This window comes from Vipera ursinii (genome assembly GCF_947247035.1).
Source record: "Vipera ursinii genome assembly, chromosome: 1".
NCBI lineage: Eukaryota > Metazoa > Chordata > Lepidosauria > Squamata > Viperidae > Vipera > Vipera ursinii.
In genome coordinates this window covers 317,812,455-317,825,608 of record NC_139512.1, presented here as the reverse complement: position 1 = coordinate 317,825,608, position 13,154 = coordinate 317,812,455, and the positions used below count along the sequence as shown (strand labels likewise).

The 13,154-nt window shown below is 37.1% G+C and overlaps 2 protein-coding genes across 7 annotated transcripts in view; both read left to right on the top strand.

Moving 5' to 3' along the window:
• The window catches only part of LOC310646835 (phosphofurin acidic cluster sorting protein 2-like), a 290,543-nt gene that overhangs the window by 260,960 nt on the left and 16,429 nt on the right, over positions 1-13,154 (top strand). The window lies entirely within an intron of this gene.
• The window catches only part of KLC4 (kinesin light chain 4), a 63,450-nt gene that overhangs the window by 34,355 nt on the left and 15,941 nt on the right, over positions 1-13,154 (top strand). For 4 of the 6 annotated variants that reach the window (XM_083348827.1, XM_083348825.1, XM_083348826.1 and 1 more), the window contains 4 exons: positions 37-89; positions 5,867-5,934; positions 7,149-7,257; positions 9,538-9,696. In XM_083348827.1, coding sequence (XP_083204953.1) covers positions 37-89; positions 5,867-5,934; positions 7,149-7,257; positions 9,538-9,696 — 389 coding nt within the window. The remainder of the gene's footprint in view (positions 1-36; positions 90-5,866; positions 5,935-7,148; positions 7,258-9,537; positions 9,697-13,154) is intronic. The other 2 variants (XM_083348829.1, XM_083348830.1) reach the window with 1 other exon arrangement.

Below are 13,154 nucleotides of genomic sequence, written 5' to 3'. Positions count from 1 at the left end.
AGAGACCTTTCCCATCTTCTTATCTTTTCTCTACAGATGAACACAAGCCTATATGGATGCATGCAGAAGAAAGGGAGAAAATGAGCAAGGTGAGGATGAGAGCAGTGCTCTCACAGGCATTGCAGTGCCAACCTAAACCATCAAGTAGCTGAAGGAACTCCTGAATGACAGTTGGGAATAATTTTAGATGAGAAAAAAATTAACTGAAAAGGAGGACACAATCTTATAGTAAAATGATGTATAGTGTAGAGAGAGAGATAAAAACCTTCTCTCAAAACACATAAGAGCCCAGGGTTATGCATTTAAGCTGAATAGGTACAAGACAGATAAAAATAATCACTTCTTCCTATTGTAACCCAGTTCTAGTGGGACAGTAGAACTTTCTCTTCTAAATTGGGTCACATGTATGCCTTTTGTCAGCTTTAGTTGATATGCCAACTGCATCCCTTCCTGGGGAAAAACTAGCTCGGCAATCAAATTGATCTATGAAAGAATTCACCAAGATACCATATTAGCCTCGTGTCAGAAGCGTTGCTCAGACTGTCAGCTTAATTCCAAGTGAAACGTGAAATGCCGGTTGTTTCTAGACCTTTTATCACCTTTATCACTTGGGTCTAGGGCCAGTGAGAACGCTTTTTTTCTATAGGATTCCCCATCCTTCAAGAAATCATCAGTTGTCAAATTGTGTGTTTGATGGTTAAATATGTGGATTCCAGGTCTTTGAAATGCACTGCCTGATGAGTAGAAGAATATGTCATTTTTGCTTTTCTTTGAAAAAGGTCTCAAACATATATTTTTTTTCAAATGTAAAAATGTATATTTAATAAATATAAGATAAGAGTGTTATAAAGTAGAGTATAGGTAATCTGCAAAGGTTGTACAAATTCATAGAGAACGTAACCATTAATATTAATAGATATCAGTTATTTTCAGGATCAGGGCCAATAGGCCTCAGAACCAGTTCTTGGTAAGCAAAAGTACAAAGAAGGTGTTCTTCTTTCCCTTTAAATGAAGGTATTCTCGTAGGCATGAAATTGTGGGAACTAGATACTGTGCTGTGCAAACCTTTGATCTGAATGAAGACAGTTTTTCCTATGTTTTTCAAGGTTCTGTGATGTGAACTGGAAGTGTTTGTCCTATTCTTCCCATGTCTTGCATATTTTCTCTTTGTTGTAGTGGATTCCTTAGGACATACTGGAAAATGGACGATGGAGGGATTTCAGCAGGTTCTGGGCCACAGACATTTCAGAACCAGAATGATAAAGCTTGCTGTTTTGAAGGGCCATATGTAAACTTTTTAGATTTAGAAAATTTAATTATTAATAGTTCCCAAGATTGGGAGGAGAGAAAGTTAGGTTGAAAAGCCTCTGCATACTGTTGTTGTTGTTAGTTGCAAAGTCATGTCTGACCCATCGCGACTCCATGGACAACATTCCTCCAGGCCTCTCTGCATACTAGAGCTACACAAATCCAAAGTCCTTGGCTTTGAGCTTCTGCACCTCACTCTTGGGAAATCTGTACAATATATGGTCCATTACTATGAATAGAATAGAAATTTGGTAAACTTCTGGGACATTTTGAACTAAAGTGCTGAATACATCATAGCAGTTTGCAAGGATGGCTTCGTTCTCTGTTTTGTCTTGTGAAAGCTAGTGGAATTTTCATTTTATTAATCTAAGCTAGTGATTGATAACTGCTTCGAGCAGTAGAGAAAAATAGATTATCTATTTCCTGGATTTTAGTACTTTATAGTACTTAGTTTCCCAAATCATTGCAATGATTGCTATGCAGAATTAGCACTGTTTATCTTATTGCTATCTGTCTTTCTGCACAATGCCTTTGTGTGAAATAGGTGGTTTAAAAGGGGTGAAAAGGACTACATATGAATGTGCACGCATGTACTAAGTGGTACTAGTTTAAATATGTCAGCTGTTCTTGATTTCTGCCTATCAGTGCATTGTTACTTAAGTCATTGGTTGCATTTGTTAACTTGGACACATCCCATCTACTGACTTGGATACAAAAGCTGACTGTACCCATAGGATCATGCTGAGAAGTCTCTGAAATTAAGAACTCTTCGTGAAAGACTGTTAGTTTTTTATTGGTTTTCCCTGAATTTTGAGTGGAAAAAGATCTGACTCTTCATCTCTGGCATGCGTGAGGATTTTCCTGATACCAAAAAAAATGACACCATTAAATCAGAAACCTTCTGAATTCAAGGGATTGGTTTGGACTCCTTTGATTGTGTTGTGTGATTTTATGTATTTGTCATTTTGTAGTAGCAAGCATCAATTTACCTTCTAATCATTTTAATGTCAGGTACTTTTGTTTCTACCAAACTTTTATGTCATAGTTTTCAAAGTAATGGGAAAAGATGCCTACATGAAACATGATATTGACACCTTCTTCCTGAATACAGCTAATGGGATTTGCAATGATATGTCATCCAAAAAGCAAATTGGATAATTTGATAAGGAGAGGAAAAGGCAAGGCAGCTGTTATGAGTGCAAAAATTGTATAAACAGCAGACTCACTGATCATCAAAAGTGAATTTAGGTTCTCATTTGTTGCTTAGTAAAATGCCAAATGAATCAATCTTTGGGAAGAATGTAACAGATGAAAATATTTAGCAAATAAATAAATCAGATTTATGATTTTCAACTATTTATCTTGCTAGAAAATATTTCTGAGAAATATTTAGGCAAACCTAGACAAGGAAACACAGTTTAATATCCACCCATTTGTCTATGTAAATCAGTACCCTGGTGTGATGCAAACAATAAACATTCCACCTAATAAGTTTTTCTTTAACAGCTAAGTTATATCACTTTTTCTTAAACACAGAAGTGAGCCAGAGCAATTCAGCAGGACAACACAAAAGATATTTCCAAGCAGTGGAAAGAAATTAGATTATATGTTGTTACTGGAATAATAGAGTACTATTTTAGTAATGTATTTATTCATTTTCCATTGTCTTGAATGTCTTCTCCCACTAGATTACCTGATTTTTTGTTTGTTTGTTTCATGTTATTAAAGGGCATAAAAACCATTTTACTAGAGCATTGCTTTTGTCACAATCTATGTAGCCTAATAATGTCATAAATACGATGCTGTCCCAAACAGAACTAAATTCTATCTTACACATGGAATTTATTTCCACATAAGTGTGAAAGAATTGGATTTCTTTTCATTTCATTCCCGATGGGAAATTTGGGGATTGTAAAAATAGAATGAGGATAGCTAGTTACCATTCCTGTTGGGATGTTACATAAATAAACCTTGTGGGTTTTTCAAATTACATTTTATTAAGCTTTTTTTAAGAGGAAAAAAGAGAAAAAGAGTAAATAAACATGTAGTGAATAAACAGAATTTACAAGTATTGTAGTATTAGGTTATCTTTTTCAAAATGTCATTTATTGGTTTTAAATAACTGAATATATTGTTTGGAAAATAAAGTCATTTTATAATCCAACAATGTATCAACAGCAGTGGTCAGCACAGTGTACATCATAAAACTGATAATCAAAATTACAATAAACTTTTTCTAAGGCTACTGAAGATCTGTTCTAGGAACTTAAGTGTTAGAATTTGAAATTTCAGATAGGGCACACGTCCATCTACAGCAGGGGTGTCAAACTGCTGGCACGCGGGCTGGACGCTTCATCTGGAAGCCACGCCCACCCTATTGCCGGCAATGGCAAAACAGTCCCGATACGTCTCACGACTGATCTATAGAATTATACTTAGAGCAGTTTCCAATTTGAGGGAAATTTACAGAAATATTTTTAAAATTACAAAGATAATTTGGACATTATTGTCAAGTATTCAGTGTAAATTTACTGTAGTTTTTCCCACTGGAATTCCCATTGTTATATGTGAATTACTGTATCTAGATTATGCATTCATTTAATCATACAGTCTTTAATTTGCTCCAGTTCTAAGTCATACATAAAAAAAACCTTTTTTGGAAATAGCTGTAATCATTACATTTATAATCTTGGAAGATTGTTGGTATTGTGAAGCCACTGAGATGGAGAACAGAAATCAGCTGAGGAGAAAAATTACCTGTATTGCAAAAATATATGGGTGTCAGCTCCTTGCTCTCTCTCTGCAATGTTCTGACCTTGTGTTCCAAGTCAGCAATGAATAAGGCTGTGTATTGTTGATAACCATAGTTCTTTTTTCCTCAAATTCCTATCCTGGAAATGTCCTAATAGCACATATCAAGCTGCAAATATATTTTGGTATCCTATGCAGAAATATATAGATGCTGATCTGTCTTTGCCACTATACTGCTTGGCCTACACAGGAGTGGCTGAAAATCAAGTTACTTTAAGTGGGAAAGATGCGAGAACTTACTTGAATTGTGTGTATATAAAAATATTAATATATTTTACATCAAAATAAAATATTTGATTTTGCCTGTCCTGAAGATTCAGAAAGCAGCAAAGTCAAACAAGTTAATTGCAGGCTTTAAATGTGAATAAAACATGACACAATAAAGATAAATTCTACTCTTCATTAAATATTTTTTGTCCTATCAAGTGGGAGGACATATTATGAACTACTTGGATTCTGTTCCTGTTGGGCTTGTAACAGGATTCAAAAATGGAATCTGAAATCTAGGCTTTCTGGCAAAACCTGATTACATTTTCATAATACGTGCATGTCAGAATACATATATTACATAACTTCCAAATCCAGTCCCTAGGAACTCCATACAGGACATCCTGAATACCTGTAGTCAATAACCGAGCTAGATAGAACTATATGGCAACTACCTGTGTTTCTAACCTATCTGCCCAATACATTTGATATTTCAGTGTTACTCTTAATAGGCTTAGAACCTTCTAGTTATTAGGGAAGCGCCTTGCCTGAGGGAATTTTAAAAATCAAAGTTGTATGCTATGGAATTGATGACTGAGCTGGAGTCCTTTCAGAAAAAGCTAACGGTACAAAAAAATTCAGTCATAATTTCAGCGGAAAGTTGTGTGACAGGATTCTTATGCCCAGAGTTCACACTTATATGAAGCTGTGTCTTTAGCCTACAATCCCACAAGTTTCTTGACAAACTGGGTGTATGGGCAGAAAATATTCTCATCAAACATTTTATATACATTTAATAAATGTTTTATATGAAGAAGCTGAGAGAACTATCTTTAAGTATCAATTTATGTCACACAGTTTACTAATTTAAGGAGGGGGACTTTTGCTAGGCCATATCTCTCAAATGCACTCCTATAATACATGAGCTTAATGATCAAATTCTTTGCCATACCTATTTTTAACTCTGGAAGTCTGTTTTCATCATTGGAATTTTGCTACAAATCAATATTTGTACCTCAGGAAATTTGGAGGAAATTTAAATCCTGCCATACTGACCTCTGAAAAATGGAGAATGCTTTTATACCATTAGGCATTAAGATGCCAAGGAGCTCTTGCTGTGGACACTAAGTATATCAGGAAGATGTTCCTTATCTACTTGGTCAAGTCATACTTTTTTCTTCTCAGGTCAGGATGGAGCCCATCCTTGGGTCATATTTATACTATCATGCTTGTATGAGTCTATTGACATGATCCCCAACCTGATTTCTTTCATATGTATCAGATCTCAGTTCCCATAATTGCCGCCCATGCTGGCTTTGGATTATGAAAGGTGAAGTCTAGCACAGCAGAAGGCTCTAGAAAAGCAAAGACTACTCCTTATAGCTGGAAAGTTAGAGGATCCTATATTGCTACCAAGTGTTAAATAAGTGCATTATTGTTTATTTTTCCCATGCATGCACAAAGAGAGACAGAAACACTCGCTCTTGACTTTTGATGTTTGTTCTGAGAAATCTTTCCCTGTTGCCAAATTCTCTTCCAGAGTAAACATGGAGAAAACATCCCTTATGCAGAGTATGGTGGCTGGTACAAGGCCTGCAAGGTCAGCAGGTAAGGCGTGGTATTTGCTTATGTTTCTAAACCTTTTATGTTATTCTATTTCTGGTTGTACAGGTTACAGAGTCCTTTTGTGAGTTCCACATTTGTTCACCAAAGCAATGTGCAAAGGTGACAAGAAATGTGAAGGTGGGGAAAAATATAGGTGCATGAGGATGGGAATGCTATATATGATTTGTCTGCAAATGCTTGGAGGGGAGAACGACAAAGGGTGCCCAGGAAAGCTGCTTTATAGAGCAGCCTTTGTCCTCACCACAGTCCTTCTCCCTCCCCTTTCAGGTGCTGCCTGTAATCCTGATACAGAGGGGGGGAGAGAGATGAACTGCTTTGTAAGGCCATTTGAATCAGAGAATACTGGGTTCAAAAGGAGTACAACCCCCACCCCACCCCTTAGGACGGACTGCATGCATGTCTACTTCATTCTACTTCATGTCATGCTCCCCTATATTCTATTGACTAGTCATATCAGGGGTTTTTTTTAAATATAGGACTGTTGCTCTCTTATCTATTAAAAAAATAAAAAATAAATCATTTGAGATGGGGCTCCTTCCAACTTTCTCCTATACACACCTTCTGTGACCTGCCAACAGATCAGACCGTTTGGGGTTTTGTTCATTTTAAAGTCCTGTGACCAAAAATTAAACTATGACAGCTCTGCTCTATGAATGCCACATGCCTAGTACCTCTTGCAGCCTAAGCTGAAATGAATGAAGAGCGCAGTGGCCAATACCTAAGCAATGGGGCAGGGTGCCCACAGTAATCTTAGGTAGCCAGTGGGAACTCAATAGATCCCATCCAGACCACTTCATGAAGCCTATTGGTGAGCTCCCCACAGTAGGGTGGGGTGTGTGTAGAGTTGTATCATGCCCCTTAAATACAGTTATCATGGTAATTCTTAATTTTTGCAAACCTCAACCTCACATCTTGTTTCCACAGAAAAGTGATTACCTGGGATTGTGCATCAGTTGCAAGGGCGGCTATATGGGTGCAGGAAAAGATACGGCTGTTGTAGTATCCTCACTACATATAGGCTCACATGCATTCTGTATTACATTTTGTCTTCAATGAAAATAATATAATTGTAGGAGCTCTATGGACTGGTATATTCATTCATCAAAGATAACTTGGGCTTTAGTAATCAAGTTACTCCAAAGGTAAAAGAATGATTGTTAATTTCAGTTTTGCACTTTTTCTTGAATGCTCCTCAGCCCCACAGTGAATACCACTCTGCGGAACCTGGGTGCATTATACAAGCGCCAGGGTAAACTGGAGGCTGCAGAAACTTTGGAAGAATGTGCACTACGTTCCAGGAGACAGGTAAGGCCAACTGTGTCCCAGAAAACATTCTGGCATTATGCAAAGTGGAGAACAGGTAGTCTTCCAAGTAAAAGTTATTTTATCCTCAACTTAAATTCCAAAGAAAAGAAAAGTTGTGTTTATATGTATAATCTTGAAACAAACGTGGAAATTAGATTAGCCTTAATTGTAGCCACCTTTTAGAGCAGTTGAAAACCATTTTTCCAAGGATCATTTGGGGCTTGGTGCCTGCTTTTCTGGATTTTTCTGATATTTCTTTTGTGAATGAAAAAAAATATGAATCTTAGATATTTTATTTGTTTGTATTCTTGTGAAATGTGTTGTGGGAATCCAGCAGGGAGGGAGGGAGGGAGGGAGGGAGGGAGGGAGGGAGGGAGGGAAGGAAGGAAGGAAGGAAGGAAGGAAGGAAGGAAGGATAATTCAGATTTGAATGGTATCTTGAAAGCATTTTTAAAAATTAAAGCCTTGGTGGAGCAGTGGGCTAATGCCTCTTTAAGTAACACCAGCTGCCTGCAATTAGTGCAGGTTCGCATCCCACCAGGCTCAAGGCTGACTCAGCCTTCCATCCTTCCGAGGTAGGTAAAATGAGGACCCAGATTGTTGGGGGCAATTAAGCTGACTTTGTAATAATGCCGCTTGGGGTGTGTGTGAAAGCCCTAATAAGCAGGCATATACATAGAATGAAGGCTACTGCTAAGCTTGTAAGCCGCCCTGAGTCTTCGGAGAAGGGCGGGATATAAATGGAATTAAAAAAAAATTAAAAAAATCCTGAAGTGCTGATGAAATTGTCACTGTAAAAAGGTATTAGAGATTTCCTTGATAATGACAGCAATGGTATAGTTAAATGTAGTTAGTGTGATTTTCTTTTTCCTGGAAAGTTGCAACTGCTTAACTTTGTGCAGTTCTTCTCTTTAGTCAGCAAAAATCACAGAGCATAGACAAGAGTTGTCTGCTCAATTTTGTTGTTGTTTTGTTTTTTGACTGGTCTGAAAGAAACTAGCTGGCAAAGATATAGCCTGCTAACTAGTTTACACTAACATTAACAGAAGCCTTCTTTCTCTCCAAACTTTAAGCAATTTATAATAAATAAGAATAAAAAGTAAAACAAGAATAGCATAAAACACCACAAAATAGGGAATCTTCTAACTCTCATAAGCCTACAAACTGCAGGAACAATTAAGAACTTCAGAATAAAACTCTTAAGATCCTTAGCTCCAAATGCCCAGCAAAATAAGACATCTCTCTAGTGGAAATGGTATGAAGAGTCTCGTTGATGCTGTAATGTTATTCTGCTGCAGCTGGTTAGATACTATGCTTCTTGATGGTCATTTCTATATTTCCAGGATATCAGCTAACCTCAATAGATTCCAAGGGGGATTTTCTGAAATGGAATTCTTAATGTGAAAAAAACAGTATTTTCCATTTTTATTTTTTTCAAAGCAAACTCTAATTGTTTAAAGCAAATTTCTACACACTGAAGTAATTACCGCAATTTCCACACATTAAATTCCTCAATGGATTAAATAGGCTTAGTAAGCACAGATATGTACAAGCTTCACATATAGTCCAAAACTGCCCTTTTTCTTTTTGCTTCATTTTTTTTCTCTACATAGGAAAAGAAACCTCAGTTAACCCACAATTACCTGCTAATAACTTCCAAAACAAGCCAGGAATCAACTTAACTTTAAACCATATTTTTCAGTATCCCTTTTTTAGAAGCTATTATTATTTCTCAGTTTTGAATATAACAGTAAGTAATGACAACTACAGCTTCTAGTTCACTATCTTTAAAAAGCAAATGTTGAAGCAAGATTCAAGCAGCTGTACGCAAGTGCATATAACCTGGATGTACTTTAATCTTTCGTTGTTAAATCGGGATTTAATTCAGCAACAATACTAGCCTTTCTTTTGCTGCAGAATGTTCAATAATCCACAATGAACTTTCTCTCTTTTTTATTTCCATTCAGTCATGTCCAGTTCTCAGTGACTGACTCTACAAGTCCCTGTAGTTTTCTTGGCAAAGTTTTTTTTTTAGAAATAGTTTGCCACTGCCTCCTCCCTCACACTAAGAGAAAGTGACTAGCCATAGTCACCCAGCTGGTTTGTGTCCAAGGCAAAACTAGAACTCACCATCTTCTGATTCCTAGCCTTATGCCTTAACCATTATACCAAATTGGCCTCTCTTTGTTCTCTTGGAACTCTGAAAAAGTCGTCTTTGTCTTCTTGCCAAAACCATGTCCAGCGTATTACTGCTTTCTTATTATTGTTTTTCCCTTTCAGGGTATTGACCCCATTAACCAGACTAAAGTGGTGGAAATTCTCAAAGAGGGCAATGGCTCTGAGAGGAGGAGGAGCCGAGACAGCCTGGGGGGCAGCATCAAATACGAGAATACCACAGATGGTAATGAGGAAGTGAGTATGGGCGTGGAGTGGAATGGGGTAAGTACAAGTCCACCATCAAGAGCCACCTAATCCAGCCAAGAGAGACAGGGGGCAGTAACTCCCTGAATTCTGTGCTTCTTTGCTGCCCCCTGGCATCTCAGGGAGCTGATAGTCTGTCGTGGCATGCCCATCTTCATTCATTCTTCTGCATGATCTCTGCCCATTCCTCTTATTGCCACTTAGGTAGCATCAGGAAAAATCCTGCCTAGTTTTCTCTGTGGTTTTTTTCCCCCGCAATCATTGAGAATTGCTGAGTATGTAGAAGAAGTTGATGACAACGAAAGAACAAAAAGCAACTAATCTTAGGCACTTTGATCTTCTGTACTGTGGTTTCATAGTAGGGAATGGGGAGGGAAAGTGGAAGAAATGATAGAGATAACTTTACTGTCAGAGAAAGTACTTACAGTTTGGCCTGGATTACAGATAGAGCGATACTTTAAGAAACTGGTGCAGGGGTAGGGACAGCAGTGTTTGTAGATGTGTGTATGAATGGTTGAAAGGGTGGAATGAACAGGTCAAACTTTTATTTTTTTTCTAAATAGCAAAAGGCTACCCATATCTTATTCATACACTCATTGATACATAGGCTATACACATGGAGAAACACTTCTGCATTTGTTACAAGAGAACACATGTCACTCTCCTCTATCCTTTTTTGCTGCCCTTTCTAGGGTCATGATTAGCTTGTTTCACTAGAGCAAAATGTTGCAAAACTGAGTAAGGAAGACCAGGCAGCTGGCTCAGAATATATCACAAAATGTTTTCAATCCCTGAAAAATAGTTGTCTCACTTCCAGTGTCACAACATTACATCCAGTTCATAAATGATAACGCCAGATTTTGATTAAAAAAAATCAATCTATATAAAACTAGTTTTTTTTAACGAAAAACATAACTAAATTTGTTTACTATTTTTCTCTCCCCCAAAATCTGTTCTGTCCTTTAAATCCAGAGATCGATATTTTGATTAACATTTTGGAACCAAAAAACTGAGTTGGGAGGAAAAAGTAGGCATGTACCATGTGTTACCACCTTTGATATATCTGTTTTGTCTAAGCTTTATTTTAAAATAGATTGAGCAGCAAATAATTTGGTTTCAATTAATGGTTGGGGGGGCGGGTATGGACTATTCATTATTTCTGTGCTTTGATCATACTAACACTTGCTTGATTGCTCTTTAACTCTTCACACTCTACTCTACTGATCCCTTATCTGCATGTGCTTCTCCATTCCCCATCTATCATAAACAAATTGCCATGACAGCCAATCAGCATCTCGGTGTCTTGTAGTCTTGATTGTGGATTGTACCTAGAAGGAATACATTAAAAAAAACGTACTTGAAAGAAAACCTGAGCCTCCTAGAATTATGCAAAATAGCAATACATGACATTTGAAGGGTACTTTCCAATTAGAATTAAAACCTATATGATATACAATATCCAACTGAATAAATCACTTTCAGTTTTTCCCTTATTCTAGGATCTTGGAAAAAACATTTTAAATGCAGGTATATAATACTTTCTTCTTTTATTCAGTTTTCTGACAAATAGTGTGAGGAAAAGGATAAATTCTAAATATGATAAATAAAATAAATAGAAAGTACATGACAATAACATAAGTACTTGTGAGGCCATAGCTATTAGTACTTATCTTCAAAGAACCAGAATTTTATTTGTCCCACAATATACAAAATATACAATTTGTATATAATATATGCATTAACAGTTTTGAACCCCTCTCTTCCTTAAATGTTACATTCCTTGAATCTTTGATAAGTGTCCCTTATCTGCCTTAATTAGTGTCATTCATCTTAGTTATTCTGTGCTTTAATAAAGAAGGATTATCTGCATCCATCTTCTATAGTTTGCTTTTTCCAGGATTTAGGGTGGACTAAATGAAAAAAGCAAGTAATTTCAGATCATAATTCCCTTTTTACTTGCAACGGTTGTAGTATCCATACTACATCCCCTGTTCTTGGTCACTTTATTTGATGCAGAGGCAAATAAACTGGATTCTTGTTCCAGGAATCCTCCTCCACTTGAAAGCATATTGTTTAGATTAAGTCTTATAGGATGCCAGCGCTATGGATTGGATATGCTAGAACATTTGTCAAATAGAAAGGTGGCAGCATCTTATGAAAGTTCTCTATGCTACATTATGGCCTACAACATCTAAAAAGAAAATATAATAATAGTAATAGTAATAATAGTAATAATAATAATAATAATAATAATAATAATAATAATAATAATAATAATAATAATAAATAATAATAATAATAATCCCATGTCAACCATTAGTGCCAGTCAATTTTAATGTTCAGTTGACTGAGATTCATGTTTAATGAATAAGTTTTATAATAATAATAATAAAGTTGGGAGGGACCAACTCCCTGTCTTAGGCAGAAAACCCTATACCATTTTAGACAAATGGTTGTCCAGTCTCTTTTTAAAAACTTCCAGTGTTGGAGCATTCACAACTTCTGGTGGCAGGTTATTTATTCCACTTATTGTTTTAACTGTCAGGAAGTTTCTCCTTAGTTCTAGGTTGCTTCTCTCCTTGACTAGTTTCCATCCGTTGCTTCTTGTCCTGCTTTCGGGCGCTTTGGAGGATAGCTTGACTCCCTCTTCTTTGTGGCAACCCCTGAGATATTGGAACACTGCTTTCATGTCCCCGCTCGTCCTTCTCTTCATTAAACTAGACATACCCAATTCCAGCAACCGTTCCTTATATGTTTTAGCCTCCAGTCCCCTAATCTTCTTTGTTGCTCTTCTCTGTACTCTTTCTAGAGTCTCAACATCTTTTTTACATCGTGGTGACCAAAACTGAATGCAGTATTCCAAGTGTGACCTTACCAAGGCATTGTAAAGTGGTATTAACACTTCACATGATCTTGATTCTATCCCTCTGTTAATGCAGCCTAGCACTGTGTTGGCCTTTTTGGTAGCTGCAGCACACTGCTGGCTCATATTGAAGTGTTTATCCACTAGGAGTCCGAGATCACTCTCACAGTTATACTGTTGAGCAAGGTACTACCTATACGGTACCTGTGCATTTGGTTTTTCTTGCCTAAACGTAGAACCTTACTTCTTTCACCATCGAATTTCATTTTGTTAGATAGTGCCCAATGTTCAAGTCTGTCCAGATCCTTCTCTATCTTAAGTCTATCTTCTGGAGTGTTGGCTATTCCTACCAGCTTGGTGTCATCTATCCCCTCATCCAAATCATTGATGAAGATGTGGAAGAGCACTGGGCCCAAAACAGAGCCCTGGGGCACCCCACTGCACACTTCACTTCACGTAGATGCAGTTCCATTGAGGACCACATGCTGAGTATGGCCGGTCAGCCAGCTACAAATTCATCTGGTGGTGAGGCTGTCTAACCCACATTTTTCTATCTTATCAAGTAGTAGGTTGTGGTCTACCTTATCAAATGCCTTACTGAAGTCCAAGTAAA